General features: G+C 46.0%; 1 protein-coding gene across 1 annotated transcript in view; it reads right to left on the reverse strand.

Moving 5' to 3' along the window:
- ERCC3 (ERCC excision repair 3, TFIIH core complex helicase subunit) overlaps nucleotides 1–17,475 on the reverse strand; it is a 30,163-nt gene extending 12,688 nt beyond the window's left edge. The window contains 11 exon segments of the mRNA XM_070359754.1: nucleotides 3,565–3,767; nucleotides 5,822–6,006; nucleotides 10,843–11,157; nucleotides 11,987–12,191; nucleotides 12,610–12,774; nucleotides 12,956–13,005; nucleotides 13,008–13,090; nucleotides 13,511–13,560; nucleotides 15,914–16,150; nucleotides 16,789–16,994; nucleotides 17,346–17,475. Coding sequence (XP_070215855.1) covers nucleotides 3,565–3,767; nucleotides 5,822–6,006; nucleotides 10,843–11,157; nucleotides 11,987–12,191; nucleotides 12,610–12,774; nucleotides 12,956–13,005; nucleotides 13,008–13,090; nucleotides 13,511–13,560; nucleotides 15,914–16,150; nucleotides 16,789–16,994; nucleotides 17,346–17,373 — 1,727 coding nt within the window. The 5' untranslated portion in view covers nucleotides 17,374–17,475.
- Nucleotides 17,476–20,245: the final 2,770 nt, after the last annotated feature.

Raw genomic sequence — 20,245 nt, forward strand, 5'->3', positions numbered from 1 at the left:
AGGTAGGTGGTGGTAACTCTAAGAGATAGTAGAGCAAAAGGGTAGAACAGAGAAAGCAGAAGCCCAGGCCGGCAGGAAAGCAGAGCCAACATAAAACAAGCCAGTTTTCTATACAGAACACAAAAGGGTTCAAGATCTAATCACCAGCTGCCTCAGAAGGTCGGTGTTAGGGCAGGATTACAGACAGGAAGACGGACAGAGTGTATGTGTAAGGAACAGTGTCGGATTCCAACTCCCGCCGCCAAGCATGCCTCTGCCCACCTGGCAGGAAACTGGAGATGTACTGCCTAGATTCTGAACACACTGAGGGAGACCCTTTGCCCTCAGGGAGAGCTGAGGGTTAAGCAAGAGTAAGAGTGAAGAAAGACAGGGATTCCCCACTCCCTCCCCTGCCACAGGCTGGGATCTAGGAAACGGTAAGATTCCTCTCTGGAGAAACTTTCCAGCCCAAAAGAAAAGACCCTGAGACACTGGCATCTGGCAACTTCTTGACAAACTAGCCAGGCCCATGCCTGATCATGGAGAGGTCCACAGGCTGGCAAACCCACCAAGCTATACAGAAAGGCCAATCAGCTTTTCAGTGACTCACCCTTAGGTAAGAAAATAGAGCCAAAGATCACCAAAAATCAGAAGATGGGCTCGAAAGACAGAGCTGAAACAAAACACTTGAAGAAGAGAGAGATGGTGCAGGGAACAGAAGAAAGCTTTGAAAGCTTTAATAGCCACAGAGAAGACACCGTACTTGCTCAAAAAAACAAGAACAGTTGACAATAAAGAACTCCTGGAAATTCACAAAAGCTTCAATAGAGTTGGTAGACAAAAGGATAAAAAATAAGAGAAAATGGGAGTTCCCTGGTGGTCCAGTGGTTAGGATTCAGTGTTTTCACTGCCACAGCCTGGGTTCAATCCCTGGTCAAGGAACTAAGATCCCATAAGCTACATGGCACAACCAAAATAAAGGTGGGATGGGGCAGGGAGGAATTGGAGAAGGTGCCCAGAAGATCTAACACCTGGCCAGCAGGAATTCAAAATGAGAGAAAAGGAACTTCCTTGGCAGTTCAGTGGTTAAGACGCCAATGTAGGGGGCATTAGTTGGGGAACTAAAATCCCACATGCCACATAGCACGGCCCTCTCACCCCTCGAAAAAAAAAGAGAGAAGAGAAAACAGAGATGAGTAACAAAGAAAAAACAGAAAGAACTTCTCTGAATTGAAGGACATGAGTTTTCAGATTGAAAAGTGTCTACTGCATGTATTGTAATGAAAGAAAAAAGATCACACCAGTCACACTGTTTTCAAACTTCCAAAAATGAAAAAAAGATTCTAAAACCCTCTTGAGGGAAGGAAAACCTATGATCACCACAATAGATCACATACAGAGAGGAGTCAGAAGGGCATCAAGCAGGCTTGCAAACAAACAGCTGCATTGGAAGCTGAGAAAACAGCCCTACCTCTGACATTCTGAGGCCCCATCAACTACTCACCAAGTGTGAGAGTGAATAATGACATCTGCAAGCAAATTCTTATGAAATTTTCCTCTACATACCTTCTCTCAGAAATCTACGAAAGGATACACTCCATCAAAATGAGTGACCAGAAAAGGGGAGACTTGAGATGTGGCAACAGGGGTTTCAACACAGGGAAGAGGTACAAGGAATTCCCAGGATGATATCAGAGGCGTGCCCAAAGGTGACAGGCAGCATCTCGAGTCCTAGAGAGCAGCAGACCAGAGCAAGACAGGAAGATGAAGCACTGAAGGGATCTGACCCTTCTGAGAGGGAATTTTACGAGGAGTCTGAAAAGGGATAACTCAGTAATTACATAGAAAACCAAGCAAAAGTAATGACAAGGCAACTATTAAATCTAGGGAAAAACAACATGTTAAGAAATAATGTAATCACAGTACACTGCCTGCCTTGGCTTGAACAATACTTACAGAGTCAAAATAATGTAACACTGACATTAGCTAGAACATGGAAGCAATCTAGATGCCCATCGACAGATGAATGGATAAAGTTGTGGTACAGATACACAATGGAATATTACTCAGCCATAAGAAGGAATGCATTTGAGTCAGTTCTGATGAGGTGGGTGAACCTAGAGTGAAGTGAGTCAGAAAGAGAAAGATAAATATCGTATTCTAACACACATACATGGAAGCTAGAAAAATGGTACTGAAGAATTTATTTACAGGTCAGCAATGGAGAAACAGACATAAAGAATAGACTTATGGACATGGGGAGAGGGGAGGGGAGGGTGAGAAGTATGGAGAGAGTAACGTGGAAACTTACATTACCATATGTAAAATAGATAGCCAACAGGAATGTGCTATATGGCTCAGGAAACCCAAATGGGCTCTGTACCAACCTAGAGGGCTGGGATGGGGAGGGAGATGGGAGGGAGGTTCAAAAGGGAGGGGATGTATGTATACCTGTGGCTGATTCATGTTGAGGTTTGACAGAAAACAACAGAATTCTGTAAAGCAATTATCCTTCAATAAAAAAAAAAAAACAGAACTAATAAAAAAAAAATGTAAAAATGTAACATTGAAACTAACTTGGCCCCAAACATTTTGTGGGGATGGAGTGGAGGTAGGGGATGGAATGATGTATGTAAGAGGGCTAAATCCACAGCTCCCATGGTAGGAAATTAATAACCAATTTCTATAATCAATCATCAAGAAATTGCTATATAAATTATTACTTAGAAATATGAAGGTAAATACAGAAAAGAGTTGAAAGTATCCATCTTTGGGGAACAAGGAATTTTGACTAGGAAGACAGGTGCAAGGAATTGCTAGTTTTCTTGACGGCCTATGTTAATTTGATAAAACATAAAATATTTCCTACATTAAATAAGGCACAGTTTTAGAAATCTGAGAAACTCAGTCTGTGTCCCAGTTTTTAGTCTATGAGACTAACACAATCATGTCTTGCGGCTGAGGTGATGATTAAATCACAGCTTGTGAAGAGCAGCTGCCTGTATGCATCCCTCCCAGCGACATAAAAATTCAGGCCGGAGGGCCTTGTCTTCTGCTACACTCACAGCACCTGAAGCCCTGTATCACTGTGTAAAGAAGCACAGGCCTCTTCCTCTTTACCTGGCAGGAAATTTTCAAATTTTCAGTAGTATCTGGGTGAGGCTGTAACAAGGACTCTGCCGGCTGTTTCCTGAGCAGCTCTTTCTAGATGCTGGGCCATACCTGGGATGCTGGTTCCGTCTGCCTTGCCTTCCCGGCCCCTAGTCCATGTGGTCTGATCGCATCTCCAGTCACAGTGCCACTCAGCCTGAAACTCCAGATGCCAACTAGTGCCCACCTTCGGAGCCCAGCTCCAAGGCAGCACTTGCTCTCTTGGCTCACAGTGACCAGGCCCTCTTTTCTATACACACCAACCTCTGACTCTGACCACTGCTCCTCTGTCTCATATGGTCCCTGGGAACAGAAAACTAGGCCTTCAGATACTAACAAGTTCCTGAGAGCTTCGAGAAAAAAACAGTCTTCTGCACTCTCACGTGGGGAAGATACCTGGGCTTTTGAGGCAAACTCTAACTTTTCCATTCTTACTTGTTCAGTCGAATGGCATACTCCTTCAGAGCAAACACGTTGTCAGCAAAGACGATAATCTTGTCATTCCTCCTTTCATGAAACTTGATCAGAAACTGGCAAGCTCTGAATTTGTTGGGATTCATGGTGTACAGCAAGATCCGTTTCTTGGTTTTGATTGCCACATACTCCCGGTAAAACTCAGGAGACATTGGGCACCAAACCTGTGAAACGGGAAGAATTAGGGGTCAGTATGCAAGCTTAAGTACCACACAACTGAAAACTTTGGCAAATCAGCTTTAAAACAAACCAAGACAAAACCAATGGCATGTGGATTACATCTCAAAACTATTGTAAACACACACATTACAAAACAAAACCTGAAACCCAATGCCGAACCAAGACCCTCTTACATGTTAATAGCAACGATTTTAAAATGTATTGACAGCAGAGGTGGACTTGCTCTGTCCACCTTTGGACAGAGAACTGCACACACACTTGCCAGCTCTATGTGTTGGGCTAGCCTAGCAATGACATCCCAGTAACGATACAAGGGAACTCTTGAGGGTGGGGGAAATGCTCTAAAACTGGATTGGAGGACACAGCTGCACAACTCTTTACATTTACTAAAATCACAAAAATTATAAATGAACAGCATTTACTTACAATAGGTGAATGTTATGGAACATAAACTAGACCTTAATAAAGCTGTTAAAAAAAGCAACTTAGCAACCCCAATGTCTGTCAACATCACTAAGTCACGACCAACTCCTTTGCGACCTCATGGACTGTAGCTATCAGGCTCCTCTGTCCATGGGATTTCCCAGGCAAGGATGCTGGAGCGGGTTGCCATTTCCTCCTCCGGGGGATGTTCCCCACCCAGGGATTAAACCCACATCGCCTACACTGGCAGACGGATTCTTTACCACTGAGCCAACAGGGAAGCCCCTGTTAACATTAGAAAAGACTATTTTTACTGCTGTGTAATATTCCATTAGCTATCAAATTGTGGTATATTTGTCCAGTGGAATATTACAGGGGAATTCAAAGTAATGAACTATAGCTATAAGAATAATCAAAAACAACGCATTATGCAAGGAATAAAAATATTAAGCAAAAATCAGAAACCATGCAAGAACATTTATATATATATATATATATATATATATATATATATATCTATCTCCTGATTCTTTCTGCATATACATAAAGATTTTAAAGGGGCTTCCCAGGTAGCACAGTGGTAAAGAATCTGCCTGCCAATGCAGGAGATGTGGGTTCAATCCTTGAACTGAATAGATCCCCTGGAAAAGGAAACAGCAACCCACTCCAGTATTCTTGCCTGGAAAATCCCAAGAACGGAGGAGCCTGGCGGGCTACAGTCCATGGGGTCAAAAAGAGTCAGATATGACTTAGCAACTAAACAAAGATTTTTAAAAAGCAAAGTTAAACAACAAATGTTTAGGGAATTGCACATAGGAAGTAAAATAACAAAGAAAAGCAAGAAAATGACAAACCTAAACTCCAAGACAGCAGCAGAGGGAGAGGAGATGCAATCAGACAGGAAGAGGCACCTCAAAGACTCCAGCAGTGCTGTGCATAACTTGGGTGCTCTTTATGAAGACGTACCCAGAGAGTAAGCAAGCGTCTCGATAGAGCAAGGCCACCTGCACAGCTGCCTCCTGCTCATCTTCACCCAGGAGGCCCATCTCTGCCCTTCCAGGACGCAGCCCACCCTACTCTAGCCACTAAGTGACGGTCATTTTAAAGTGCCAGAAAGGCCTTCTGTTGCTATTCCTTTGAACGTGTATTTTTAACACATACCTGTGCAGGTATTCATCACAGAACAATCCTGGGAAAATGTGTTCTTAGAAATTGAACGTTGGTCACATGTGCTGTCTGTGGGTGTCAAAACCAACAGACTCTGGCACTGGGGGTGGCTGGTGGCTGTTCCCACGGAACCAAGAATCCCTCTGGGGTGAAGGCGTGCAGAAGCACCCTGAGGTGCTCACTCCCAGAAGGGAGGACGAGGAGCCCAGCCCACCTGGATTAGCCTCCTGATTCGACCACTTCCCGTGTGCCCCTGGACAAGCGACTGTCTGACACATCTGAGATGGCACATCGCCCACACCACAGGAGGGCTGAGGCTACTGCAAAGGCAGCAGAACCCTTGCTCAGGTCTTGACCCGCGTATCTGCCTGTGAGGAATTGACCTGACCCAGTTCCCCTCCGCAGGGCAGTGCCCGCCCTCAGGGACCATTAGGAAGAGGCCAGCTACCTCAGCACACTGGACTTTGGCGATGTAGCCACTGTTCTGTAGCTCCATCCAGTTGGCTTCATAGAGTTTCGGCCCAATCAAAAAGTTTAAGTCGACGATTTTGTCATCTTCCCGGACGAGGGTTGCGGTCAAACCCAGCTTGCAGTGCGCCTGCACAATGGTGAGCACCCGTCGGAACATCTTGGCTGGGGAAACAATTGGCACATTAACACCATCACTTTTTAAATGCTCTAAGTACCAAAGACAGCTTTGACCTAAGACTGGTCCAGGACACCACATGTCTAAGCCCTGGGTCACAGGATCACAGAAACCTGGCTCTAGTCATGAATGACTAGGTGAGAAAGCTTCAACTCCACTTTCAGACCTGCTCCAAAGAGGGGTGAAAGGGAGAACAGGAGGCAGTGACTCAGAGGAAGCCCCAGGCCAGGGAGCCCCGGCGCTCCCCTCACACAGCTAAGCTATCGGGCGGAGCATAAACAGCAATTGGAACCATGATCCAGGATATTAAAATGCCACTGAGCTCTGACTCACAAGGAATTTATGCACCCTGAAGCTTGCTGACCAGAATGAATGCTTCAAACTCAGCCTCCAACTGAACTGCTACAAAGCAACTTCAAAGTTATTTACAGAAAATGTTTCTTTTTATCAATTTCCAATCCATCTGACCAAATACCCACCTTCTCTGTAAGGGTTTTTTTTTCTTTTAGTTTATAGTTTTTGATTCCCAGGTGGTACTAGTGGTAAAGAACCTGCCTGCCAATGCAGCAGATCTAAGATTCCCAGATTCTAACTTTGGGTCGGGAAGATCCCCTGGAGGAGGAAATGGCAACCCACTCCAATATTCTTGTTTGGAGAATTCCATGGATAGAGGAGCCTGGTGGGCTACAATGGGGTCACAAGAGTCGGACATGACTAAATGACTTAGTACACTGCACAATGAACTTTTCCTGAGGGTGGGTAAGTGAGCTTACCCTGTTTTATAAATGTTAACACAGCGGCAGACTGTGCCACCACCACGACCAGGTTACAAGCCGATCCACGACCCCAAAAGCTCCCCTATGCTCTGCCTTGTCACACCCCCCATCCTGCCCCAGCAACCACTGATCTGTTCTCTGTCACTACAGTTTTATATTTTCAAGAATGTCCTACTGAAGGCATCACGCACTCTTGCAGCCTCTTGGGACTGGCTGACTTCACTCAGCAAGATGCCTCTGGGCTTCCTTTCCACGGCTGAGAAGTATCCTATCGAATGACGTACCAGCTTGTCCATCCAGCCCCTCACTGACACGCATTTCCATGGTCAATATAGGTTTTGGAGACTACAACCAGGGCTGTTATAAACATGACAAGTTTTTGTGTGAACCTAAGTTTTCATTTCTCCATAACAGATGCCCATGGTGGGACTGCTGGCTCATATGGTGATTTTCTAATAAACTGCCAAACCTCCCCAGAGTGACTGTACATTTTGCAATTCCTCTGGCCATGCATGACAGTTCCAGCTGCTCTGCACTCTTGTCAGTATTTGGTACTTTATATATATATATAGACATTCTATATATATAGACATTCTAATAGGAGAAATATCAATAACCTCAGATATGCAGATGACACTACTCTTATGGCAAAAAGTGAAGAACTAAAGAGCCTCTTGATGAAAGTGAAAGAGGAGAGGGAAAAAGCTGGCTTAAAGCTCAACATTCAGAAAACTAAGATCACAGCATCTGGTCCCATCACTTCACGGCAAATAGATGGGGAAACAGTGGAAACAGTGGCTGACTTTATCTTTCTGGGCTCCAAAATCACTGCAGATGGTGATTACATCCATGAAATTACAAGAGGCTTATTCCTTGGAAGGAAATTTATGACCAACCTATTTGGAGAAGGCAATGGCACCCCACTCCGGTACTCTTGCCTAGAGAATCCCATGGGCGGAGGAGCCTGGTAGGCTGCAGTCCATGGGGTCGCTAAGAGTCGGACACGACTGAGCGACTTCACTTTCAGTTTTTACTTTCCTGCATTGGAGAAGGAAATGGCAACCCACTCCAGTGTTCTTGCCTGGAGAATCCCAGGGATAGGGGAGCCTGGTGGGCTGCCGTCTCTGGGGTTGCACAAAGTCGGACATGACTAAAGCGACTTAGCAGCAGCAGCAGCAGATAGCATATTAAAAAGCAGAGACATTACTTTGTCAACAAAGGTCCATCTAATCAAGGCTATGGTTTTTCCAGTAGTCATGTATGGATGTGAGAGTTGGACTGTGAAGAAAGCTGAGTGCCAAAGAACTGATGCTTTTGAACTGTGGTGTTGGAGAAGACTCTTGAGAGTCCCTTGGACCGCAAGGAGATCCAACCAGTCCATTCTGAAGGAGATGAGCCCTGGGTGTTCTTTGGAAGGAATGATGCTAAAGCTGAAACTCCAATACTTTGGCCACCTCATGCAAAGAGTTGACTCATTGGAAAAGACTCTGATGTTGGGAAAGATTGAGGGCAGAAGGAGAAGGGGATGACAGAGGATGAGATGGCTGGACGGCATCACCGACTCAATGCACATGAGTTTGGGTGGACTCCGGGAGGACTCCGGGAGTTGGTGATGGACAGGGAGGCCTGGCGTGCTGCGGTTCATGGGGTCGCAAAGAGTCAGACACGACTGAGCGACTGAACTGAATAGCTGTGTCTCTTGGATGAAGTCTATTCATGTCTTTTGCCTGTTTTCTAACATTTTCTGCCATTGCCTGACTGTCTAAAGGCAATAAAATTAACATGTCTAAAACCTACTCCTTGGAAGGAAAGTTATGACCAACCTAGATAGCATATTCAAAAGCAGAGACATTACTTTGCCAACAAAGGTCCGTCTAGTCAAGGCTATGGTTTTTCCAGTGATCATGTATGGATGTGAGAGTTGGACTGTGAAGAAAGCTGAATGCTGAAAAATTTATGCTTTTGAACTGTGGTGTTGGAGAAGACTCTTTAGAGTCCCTTGGACTGCAAGGAGATCCAACCAGTCCATCCTAAAGGAGATCAGTCCTGGGTGTTCTTTGGAAGGACTGATGCTAAAGCTGAAACTCCAATACTTTGGCCACCTCATGCGAAGAGTTGACTCATTGGAAAAGACTCTGATGCTGGGAGGGACTGGGGGCAGGAGGAGAAGGGGATGACAGAGGATGAGATGGCTGGATGGCATCACCAACTTGATGGATGTGAGTTTGAGTGAACTCCGGGAGTTGGTGATGGACAGGGAGGCCTGGCATGCTGTGATTCATGGGGTCGCAAAGAGTCGGACATGACTGAGCAACTGAACTGAACTGAAAGCCTACCCCCAATCTTCTCTCTCCAAACCTGCTCCTTCTAGAGCCTTCTCCACCTAATATCCACTCCTCTCTTCTGATGGCTCAAGCCAAAATCTGATAGTCACCCTTGATTTCTCTTTCAGAACCACATCTAACCTGTGCAGTTCATCTTCAAAGCATAACCAGAATCAGCTTACCTTCATTCTTACTGGTTCCAAGCCTTGTGTTGGGATTCCACAAACTAACATATCTAGATGCTCTCCACCCTTGCTTCCTGCAGTGTCTTCCCAGCACAGCAGCCGGGGTGAAATTTTTAGAATGTTAAGTCAGATCTTGTCACCCTTGGCTCAAATGTCTCAAAAGGCATCTCACCCAGAGTACAAGCTGAAGGTCTACCTTCAGGCCCTACAGGATTGGCCCCAACACCTCTCTGAACTCAGTTTTGACTGCTCTCCCCCTCGACGCCCTCCGCAGCCACAGAACTACACTGAGGTCAGACCATGGAGGCACTACTTCCCCATCTCAGGACTGTGTCCTTCTGACCGAGAGACCCTCATCCCTACTTGGCTTGCTGTGAACATCTCATCTCTACTTGGCTTGCTGTGAACATCTCCCAGGCATCTTCAGACATCCAGAGAGGCTGGAGGAGTTCTCGTTACAGAGAAAACAAAAAGATGGAAAGGCCATCTTCACAATATTTTGAAAACACTATGTGAAAATGCCTCTGATTTCGTTTAATTCAGAGTCATCTCTAATTTCCTGGAGAAGGCAATGGCTACCCACTCCAGGACTCTCGCCTGGAAAATCCCATGGATGGAGGAGCCTGGTAGGCTGCAGTCCAGGGGGTCTCACAGAGTTGGACACGACTGCAGCGACTTAGCAGCAGCAGCAGCTCTAAATTCCACTTCTCAACTGATCAGAACTGTTAATTTGTTTTATCAAGAAAGGTTTGCCTGGTCTGCTACTCAGTAATAAAGGGAACACATCATCAGCACATGTCACAATGTGGATACATCATTATGTGAAGTGAAGGAAGTGAGACATAAGAAAATATATATGATTTTGTTAATATATTTCCAGAAAAGGCATGTATCCAGAAACAGAAAACAATTCAGTGATTTCCTGGGGCCAAGATGAAAAGCAGTGATGGTGAGTATGAGAAAGATGTTCTAAAACTGGATCATGGTGATGGCTGTACGAACGCCTTACTAAATTCAAGATTACTAAAAATCTTGAATCATATACTTAAAATGGATGGATTTATGGCTCATAAATTATATCAATATGGCTATTAAAAGCCATATTGTGATATGGCTGCCTGCAATACTTGGACAAGTACAACTTCTATAACATGATAAGGATCAATACTTTAGTCTTAAAAATAAAACAAACATTGCAAGAACTATTTTGTGCTCCTAGTATAGTTTTTGTGGGACTGTAAAAAAAGCGAGGGGAGGGGTTAAGGATAAGTGGATAAGTTGAGGTGCAAAAACAGAGAAGGGAAAAAGTATCCCTTTCTAAATGACTACTCTGGGCCAGTCTAAGAAGACTGTCAGTGTGGACGCCCACCCACCACTAACCCCCACTCCGCACATGCTCATTACTTCACTGAAAGCTTCACCAAGAAAGTTTCTCTAGCAAGATGGATGTATTACACAGCAGCCCCTCTCTCAACCCAAGAACTGGAAAATTACTCTGTCCATACGGTGAGCAGCATCCCAGCTCTCAGCCTGCTTACCTGGTATGGTGTGTACTTCATCCAGGATCATGAGGCCCCATTCCTGAGTTTTGAGCCACTCCATCACCCGCTCAGCCTCCCAGGACCTTTTGGTGGTGTGGCCCAGCATCGAGTAGGTGCTGATGGCAATGGAGCAGCCTATGGGCTTGTCCTTGGCATCGGAGGTAAAGCGGCAGATCTGGCTGTCGTCGATGGTGGACCACATCTTGAACTGGGCTTTCCACTGCTCCACAGACACGGCCGAGTTGCCCAGCACCAGACAGCGCTTCCTGACAGTACACGCGGCTGTCACGCCCACCAGGGACTTCCCAGCACCTACAAGACACCAAGGGCAACCCCCCCAAGCCGAGCTGAAATGAGGGACAGGGACAGACAAAAAGGCTCGCCGGCACACCAATCTGGCCCAAATTATTCGTAACGATCCTCACAGCGGACACTGTTGAGGCATTTTTTCTGCTCCAAACCTGTTTCCTTCTTTACAGAAAAGGAGGCATGCCCACTTCACACACAGATGTGAAAACTGAGAGACAAGTGCCAGGCCCTGTTAGAGCACCATATATGCACCTTGTTTAAATCTTAAAAAGCAACATTTGTCAAAACAAACTATGAATAAGAGACACCTCTACTATTGCCGTTTTAAAGATGGGAAAACTAAATCTAAGGTGCAACTTGCCCAAGACCCTGGGACAGCAGTGCTGCTAGGGTACAGTGTACCCAACACACGGACCACCTTCGGAGGGACTGAGTAAAAGATGGCTACTAAGATCACACAATCAACTGGGCTGAGCACTCAGGAATGTGGTAGTGTGAACACTGCTACTGGCAAAGACACAGGAAGGTGAAACTCCAGGGGCTTCTGAGTTCACCACCATCCACCATGAGAAGATCAAGATTAAAACTCAAGCTGTTCCTTTAAAAAGCAATTCTTCCTTAACCAGGGATGTGCTTCAAAGTAACCCATGGAGCTTAAAAAAAAAAATGAAGGTGCAGGCCCCTTCCTGAGAGAGTGCACCTTCTAGAGTCTGGGGCAGGGCTCCAGCTGAGTCTACTATGACTGCCAGCCTAGAACCTAGGCTAGACCAGACACGACTCAGGACAGATGCAGAGAGAGCAGCCCACCCACCTCCTTCACTCAGTCACTCACCACAAGGAAGGACAATGACCCCGGAGCGTGCACGCCCGTTCCCAAACATCTTCCGCAAACTCTTCTCCTGATAAGGTCTAAGGACAGCTGTGGGCTTCAGGTCAATGTTGATATCAGGGTTGACAGAATCATTCCGAAAGTCGTATTCTGCCAACAGAGGGTACTCCAGGTGGATGCAACGTTTCTGGAGTTCTTCAATCATTTCCTGGAAAGTGAGCATGAAGGTTTCATAATCTTGTTAACTCCAAAGCGTGCTCAGAAGCAACACATATCCTAAGACACCTAACAATAAAAAAACAAGTTAACCTAGACTTTTTGCCATTTCAGATCTTGCTTGATAACAACTGGGTTAAAGCATAGAAAAGGACCCCAAACTAAGGTAATGAACAAAATTAAATCCAATCAGCTACCAAAATGCCCCGCAGACACCATTTCTCACTGACCCACCAGTGGGAAGAATGGGACACTCAGATATAACTTCATCAGGAAGAATGATGCCACAGTACATTGGAGATAGACAGGGGTTCCTTCCTCTCACACAAACTATGGGCAGTCCAGGCAGGGCCAGACCAGCTTCTGACATCCGCTTAGAGAAGCAACCAGGAGGGGTTATGTTCACTAACCTGCTTGACTTCAAAAGACACTGTCTGTGTCTCTTCTTCTTCCTCCTCATCCTTGTCCATTTGCTCATAAAAATCAAACAGGTCTGTGGGGATGTCAGATTTACCCTGTGGATCTGTCACTCGGGAAGTAGAGGGCCCACCGCTACCTTCAACACTCTTAGCAATCTGAAAGAGAAAGGCAGGATCTGGACTTGCACAAAACATTTAACCCTACTGCTACCAAGCAACAGTCAAAGCTGCAAGAAAGCTACAGGACTACTAGGCTGCAAATGCTGGACTAAAAGCACCTGAGGGCTAAAATCCTGGATGTGTCCAACCCCTGAGGGTGACCTAGGAGCCCACATACAGCAGACTTGCTTGTGAAAGTCTCGGTGATGAGCTCGGTGGCCTCCCCTCAGAGTTCCTCAGGCGGCACTCCCGGATCACAGGATCCTGGAGAAGATGCTGGATGACATCAGGATGAGAACTTTCAACGAAGTATCTATAAAAGGGGAGGAAGCAGAAGCCTACTGACCAGGACAGAATTTGCAGAAGAGTCCATTTAGCATTCTTAAGATGGTCTGGGGATAGTGGCCTCCGGCTTCTCTCCACATCCACCCTTCCCCATCCCTTTGCCAAAGCTGAGTGATGAGCTACTGGTCATGATATAACACAGAAGGGTTGTTGGCAAAGCCCCACTTTGAAGACAAACTAGCAGGGATCTGAACCCCAGCTACACTGCTAGGAGAACACAGTGGTCAGTGAATGAACAGTTTTGGCCACACAGCTTCACTCATTCCCTTTAGCCCCTTACTCTGGGGAGTAGTTGTTAGTGCAGAGCACATTCCACAAACGTTAGCTTCCTGCCGCTGATACGCAGAGGGTGAAAACGCCTTGGTGAGCCTTTCACGGAGCCCCTTACCTGTTGTGCTTCAGGACCAGCTTGACTTTCCCATAGCTGACGGTACACAACTGCAAGGAGTGAGAACACCAGACAGGCAAAATCAGCCACATGCAGGGCACTCACAACATTACTGGACGCATTTTACTACCTATCAGCCAAGTGGAGGGTTCATTTTACTTTAGGAAAATCCAATGTGCCATCCTGAAGGGGTAGATCTGTCTAAATACAGCTTTTTCTACTAGCTTCTACTTTTTTTTTAAGCTTTACTTTATTTTTACCTTATTTTCAATTAAAAATAACTGCTTTACAATATTGTGGTGGTTTCTGCCATACAACAACATGAATCAGCCATAGGTATACATATGTTTAAATATTTCTACCAATAAGGATGACTAGAGATTAATGAACTAAGTATCTAACTCAAGCTACAGGTTAAAAAAACACCACTACCCACAAAAACCCAAAAGAAACAGAAGGACAAAAATTAAAGATAAAAGTGTAAAAATGATTTTGAAGAAATAAAACAAACAAACAGTAAAACTACTTCAAGTAAAATAAATCCAATAGAAATAATTTTTTTTCATTGAAAATAGCAGGAATTCGCTGGTGGTCCAGTGGTTAGAACCGGAGGCTCTCACTGCAGAGGGCCCAGGGTTAAAGTCCTGGTCAGGGAACTAAGATCCCACATGCCCATGATGCAGGGTGGGGTGGGGAAGTGAAAATAGATTAAATCAGTAGTTGATCTAGTCAAGAAAAGATAAGAATAAAATACAAAACCACTACAGAAAGTGGTAAGTGGAGATAAATTGTTCACTGCACACCTTTTGGTGCCTTTGTGTGCATGCTGAGTCCATTTCAGTCATGTCTCTTTGTGTAGCTTCTACTTTTTGAGAGCAAAACCTCCCTCTTGTCTGGCTAATTCTGATGCACATACCTTAACCTATAAAATGCTGCTTTAAATCTTTCTGTTATTTTCCCTTTCTCTTTATTCTTCACTTCGAGAAGCCCCATCCTAATCCAGAGACTCATCCCACTGTACCAGCGCTACCCCCAACACAAAGCTACCCCCAAAGCTGGCAGAATATGTGTTCAGTAAGTGTGTGCTGCAAAAATTAAACACAAAGCCTCCAGCCTCCTTGCCAAGATTCCCATTTCTTCAACTAGATGTAAGATTCTTAATGGTAGAAAATCCTCCCAAGTTCCCAACAATCTTTAGGATGGAATGAGCAGAGAAAATGTGGTGGCCACAAAATTTGCAACTCAGATCTCGGGCTGCTGCCTGCCTCCACTACTGCCCTCTAAATCCACCGCTGCACTAACCAATACCCGCATTCCTGCAGGCAGCTCCCAGCCAAGACTGAGAAGAGCCGGGGAACTGAAGCAGGCTCATTTTATAAGATGCAAGCCCCTCTCCCAAGGTACCCTTGCACATCACAAGAAAAGAAGTCTCTCCAGGGCTCCCACCAGCTTCTCTGAGATTGGCTTCATTTCTGTGCTGGGTTGGACGCCTGTGGTACTCATCTTCTGCCACTCCAGACCTGGAATCCGAATCCAACTGCCTACTGACCAGCAGAAGGCAATGAAAGCTACCGTCCATCTCTTCTGAAGGGTATTCACCATCTCTCAGAACCCAAGCATGTTCTCAGAACCCAAGTGCTCGTCACAGAGAGCTCTTTCCTCTTTCACGTATGAAGTCCTTTTTGACTCTGCCTAATGGAAGTTGTTGACTAGTGGTCTCCTGTCTCTCAGACTTAAGTGAAGTTTATCATCTGTACTAGTCTGTTCATGTTACCACACAGTACACCCTGGACCAAGTTGTTTAACAAACAGAAACTTATTTCTAGAAGTCCAGGATCATAAGGCCAGGAATTTCTTTTCTAGTGAAGGTTCTCTTCTTGGTTTGTAGAGGGCTACCTTCTCAGTCTGTGCTCACATTACCTCATCCTTGTACAAATGCAGAGAAAGAGCATACAAGCATTCTGGTATCCTTTCCCATAAGGACACTAATCCTGTTGGCCCTACCCTTTTAACCACATTTAACTTTAATTATCTCCTTACTCCAGATGCAATCATATTACAAGTTAGGTAGGTCCTTGAGATGTGAATTCTGGAGGAGGCACAATTCAGTCTGTAACAGCCACACTTTGGGCTGTATTCCCAAATAACCCGGGCCAGAATGGGCCTGAATACCCACTGTGTTAGTACCCACTGGCTAAGAGCAGCTCATGGGAAGTGTAGCCTCAGCAAAACACAATACTGGATCCAGAAGAGCAGCAGCCAGGGTGATTGGTTATTCTGCTCCCCACACTGAATCTGAATGGCATTTTCTTGACTGCCACAGGCTAATGATGTACAGCACTTGTCCCTATCATTCCTACATTAAGAAGGAGGGCAAAAGAGCCAGCCTTAGCCCCCACTTGCCTTAATAAACTGAATGATTCCCTCTGGGACTCCTGTCTTGCTGAGCTTCCTGAGATAGTCCGTGATGTCGCTGGTCTGCAGCCCGACGCTGACAGCTGCATACAGGGAGTAGGCAGTTAGTTTGTACTCATGCACGTGGGTTGGTCGGCACACCGGTTCTGCAATAGCCACCAGGAAGTCTTGAGCGTATTTGTAAACTGGAGAGAAGGCTTCTAAAAAGATGTGGCCATCAGGAGCCTGAGAAACACCAAATGGACACAACAGTCAAGGAAATTAATGAGATGATTAGACTCTTTTCCACATCATTATCTAGAAAGGATAAGCTGCCCAGAAAACCAACACCAGGGATACTTTTGTAAGCACATCTTCAGTCAACTGTAGGGCCTGCTACTACTTTAATCAGATACAAGGAGTAGAGAGAACAGAAGACAAAGTTTCCAGAGTCAGTAGCTGCTTCCCACTAGTCTTCACAGGAAAAGCCAACGAACGACCTTACTGGCTATCTGTCTGGCTAGATGACCAATGAATGGAGAACATTAATTACTTCAAGTTGAGCAAAAAAGCTGCCTAGCAAATGTCTCATTAATTTTTTCCAAGAGGAATTAAAACGTTACACAATACATGCCGCTACTCCATAGATGAAAGTAATTTCCAATCACGCGGCAGAACTGGAGAGAGAATGAGAGTAAAAGCAGGGGTTAGTGAGGAAGGAAGCCCAAGACCCGCCAGCACATGAGAGCGAACACGCTCATTCTATCTCGGCTGTTTCAGTCCGTGACTGTGAAAGCTCGCTCTCAGTGGGCTCCGAAGCGCACGATCCTGCATTTCTGTTTGGGCCCCACCAACTTTTGGCCGCTGGCTGTGGGCGTGCTTACCACCCAGAGGGGTCTGGAGGTGTGGTCGTCCTTCAGCGGCATCTGCAGCCTGTAGTCCTTGGCTCCATACTCATCCACTTTGGTGCCGGACTCATCCACCTGCTTTCCGGCCGCGGAGGGAACAGCTTCCTGGGTGTCGTTCCCAGGGGCGTCGTCTTCCTCGTCTTCCTCATCCTCGTAGTGACGCTTCTTGGACTTCTTCTTCTCTGCAGATATTAACAAGGACACACAACGTGAGCCCTGCAGGAGCCTTGAGCTCCCCCCGCACTGAATAGTCGCAGGTCGGGGGAACCAGACTTCCCCAGCGCCAACCACCCCTAGCCCGGAGCCACTGTGCACCTCGGGAGTCCTCTCCCTCACGGTGCCCACCTAGCCCGGTTGCAGGGCTCTCCGGAGGTCGGGGTCGACCCCAGTCCAGCGGCCAGTCCTGACAGCATGCGCCGGCCGCGAGCGACTCTGGGGTCTACCGCCTCTGAGAAGGCCTAAGCAGCAACCACACAGGATGAGGGGGCCGGCGGGTGCAAGCAACCCCGAAACACGCCCGCGCCACGTCTCACCGCGGTCGGCGCGGTCTCTCTTGCCCATGACTGCGCCCGCTGCAACCTACCACCGCCCCTAGCCTACCGCGGCGGCAGCTCTCGGAGGGACTTCCTGTTCACACCGGAAGCTCTTCCGGGCACCTCCCAGGAAGTCCCGCCGCGGGGCGTTCGGTTGGTGTGAGTGTAGCTGAGCCTGGCAGCTGTGCAATCCGCTGGCTCTTTCCCGGTGCAGGCGCTTTCTCGACACTTTTTCTCCTAGTCAGTGAAACATGTTTTGAGTACTTGTTATGACCGTCCAGGCACTGTTGTTTTAGCCCGTGGGTCAGGACAGTGAACTGAGAAAAGGTCTTGGCCCTCTGTAACAGAAAAATGTGGGCAGTAAACAAATGTGTTGAGCGCTCTAAGGAGAAATAAAAGAGAATGAGTTTGTGCTATTCTGAATGGATGGTGCTAGAATCTCTCTCTGAAGCGGTGCTAATTGAGTGAGTGATCATGCAAGTGGACAATGTCCTATGTAAATACCAGAAAGGTACAGTGTGGACCTAGGGGCCCACTCAGGTTTGGCATTTAAGAGGAGAACCATGGCTGGGAGGGGTGGGGGACAGGAGACAGTATAGTGCGTGAACAGAACTGATTCTCAAAATGGGATCCCCTGGCTCATCGACATCATATAGGAACTAGTTAAAATTAGTTATAAAGGCACAAACACAAAACAGATGAATCATAAAATTCTGCAGGCCATGGCAACAATCTCGCCCTCCAGATGCGATGTTCAACTTTGAGAACACCTCATATAGAGCCTTGTAGGTCATTGCAAAAACTTTGGATTTTATTATAGGGAGCTACTGGGGAATTTTTGAGCAGAGAAATGACAGTCTGATTTAGTATTAAAGGGTCACTCTGCACTAGATGCATTGTTGAAGATGGATTTTACAAAGTCAAGGGCAGCTACTGCAGGGCTCCAGTTGAGAAGTCACTGGCTTTATCCGGGTGATAAGGGTAAAGTTGATGCACAGTGGTTCCATTCTGAATATATGTTAAAGACAGCACAGGATTTGCTGACTAGCTCTGGAAGGTGAGTGAGAGGAGTAAAGGAAAACTGCAACGTTTTTGACCTGAGCAACTGTAAAAATGATGTACCTCAGGGAAGGTACAGATTTTTTTTTAAATAAGGGTGACTGAGCAGCGCTCAGCCTGGTACCAGCCTGCTGCTGTCCAGCGCTGGGCACCCCTACCACTGGGGGACCATGGTCTCTACTGAGAAAGCTCTGTGGAGGTATGCTACTGCCAAGTCGCGCAGTGTACTACTTCATCCTGTACTACACCATTGGACGAGACCATACCATCCTTCCAGAAACTATGGGTCCCTGCTGGGCTGCACCTTTTCCCAAACCTTGGAAAAACCCAAAGGAACCAATCTGTGGGATCAGCCCCCAGATGGCTAAGCACTGTCCTCTCCCAAAGGCTCCCAAACTGCTTCCTCCCACCTCAAAAGGTACAGATTTGAAGAGTGGTTCTGGATATATTGAATGTGAGTGGCTATACTAGCCTGCTTGAGTGCCATAACGAAACACCACAGACTATATGACTCCAACAGTGAAACTTATTTTGTCACAATTCTGGAGGCTGGAAGTCCAAGGTTAGGATCCTGCTCTCTTCCTGGCTTGAAGATGGCCACCTTCGTGCTATGTCCTCACACAGGGACTGAGGGAAGGGAAAACTCTGGTGTCTTTTCTTCACATAAGGGCACCAGTTTTCTCAGATTAGGGCCTTAACCATATGACCTCATTTAACTTTTATCACCTCCTCACAGGCTCTGTCTTCAAATACAGTCACGTTGGGAGTTAAATCTTCAGTGTACAAATTCAGGGGACGATGCAATTCCTACAAGCAGCCTATTACATAAATAAACGAAATGTCAAGTTGACAGTTGGGTGGAAATCTGAAGTTCAGGGACCTAAAATATGTCTGAGAACTGCCATCACATATCTATGATATTGAAGCTATAGGACTGATTAAAGTTACCCAGGGAACAAATGTAGGTAAAAAAAACGTCTGGGAACATTTTACAGTCAAGAGGCTGGAAAATGGTGAATTCTTCAAAACCAGATGAATGAAGAACAGCCAGTGAGATAGGAAAATCAGGAATCCTGGAAATCCTTTTATTCATCTCATTTCAGGGTCAAGGAAGTGATCTGCTGTGTTAGATGCTGCTGATCAGCTGAGCAAATTGAAGACAGACTCAGCCACAAAATCTGCAATGTAGAAGATCAGTTCTCAGATAAATGACCTTCAGTAAATTGAAGCTTTGTTGTTCCCTGCTCTAAATGAATTTCACTTTTTAAGAAATGGAGGAAACACCACTAAAACTTTCTTTGGCAGGTTTACATTTTCCCTCTGATTAATCATTTCCATGTGAAAACAGGGAAAAGTATAGTGAAGGCTATTTAAATCATACCTAACACAACCCTAGCCATCTATATTTTGGCTTTTTTTCCCCAGGCTTTTTTTCCTGTGAGTAGGTGTTTTTTTAACATCAAGATGTTGCTTGGACATAGAATTTTTTTTATCTTTAAAAAAAAAAAATCTTAACATAAGCTTTCAGTTCAGTCACTCAGTCGTGTTTGACTCTTTGTGACCCCATGGACCGCAGCATACCAGGCCTCCCTGTCCATCACCAACTCCCAGAGTTTACTCAAACTCATGTCCATTGAGTCAGTGATGCCATCCAACCATCTCATCCTCTGTTGTCCCCTTCTCCTCCTGCCCTCAATCTTTCCCAGCATCAGGGTCTTTTCCAATGAGTCAGCTCTTCACATGAGGTGGCCAAAGTACTGGGAGTTTAAGCTTCAACATCAGTCCTTCCGATGAACACCCAGGACTGATCTCCTTTAGGATTGACTAGTTTGATCTTGGAG

The sequence above is a fragment of the Bos mutus genome, chromosome 2 (assembly GCF_027580195.1).
Source record: "Bos mutus isolate GX-2022 chromosome 2, NWIPB_WYAK_1.1, whole genome shotgun sequence".
Classification (NCBI taxonomy): Eukaryota; Metazoa; Chordata; class Mammalia; order Artiodactyla; family Bovidae; genus Bos; species Bos mutus.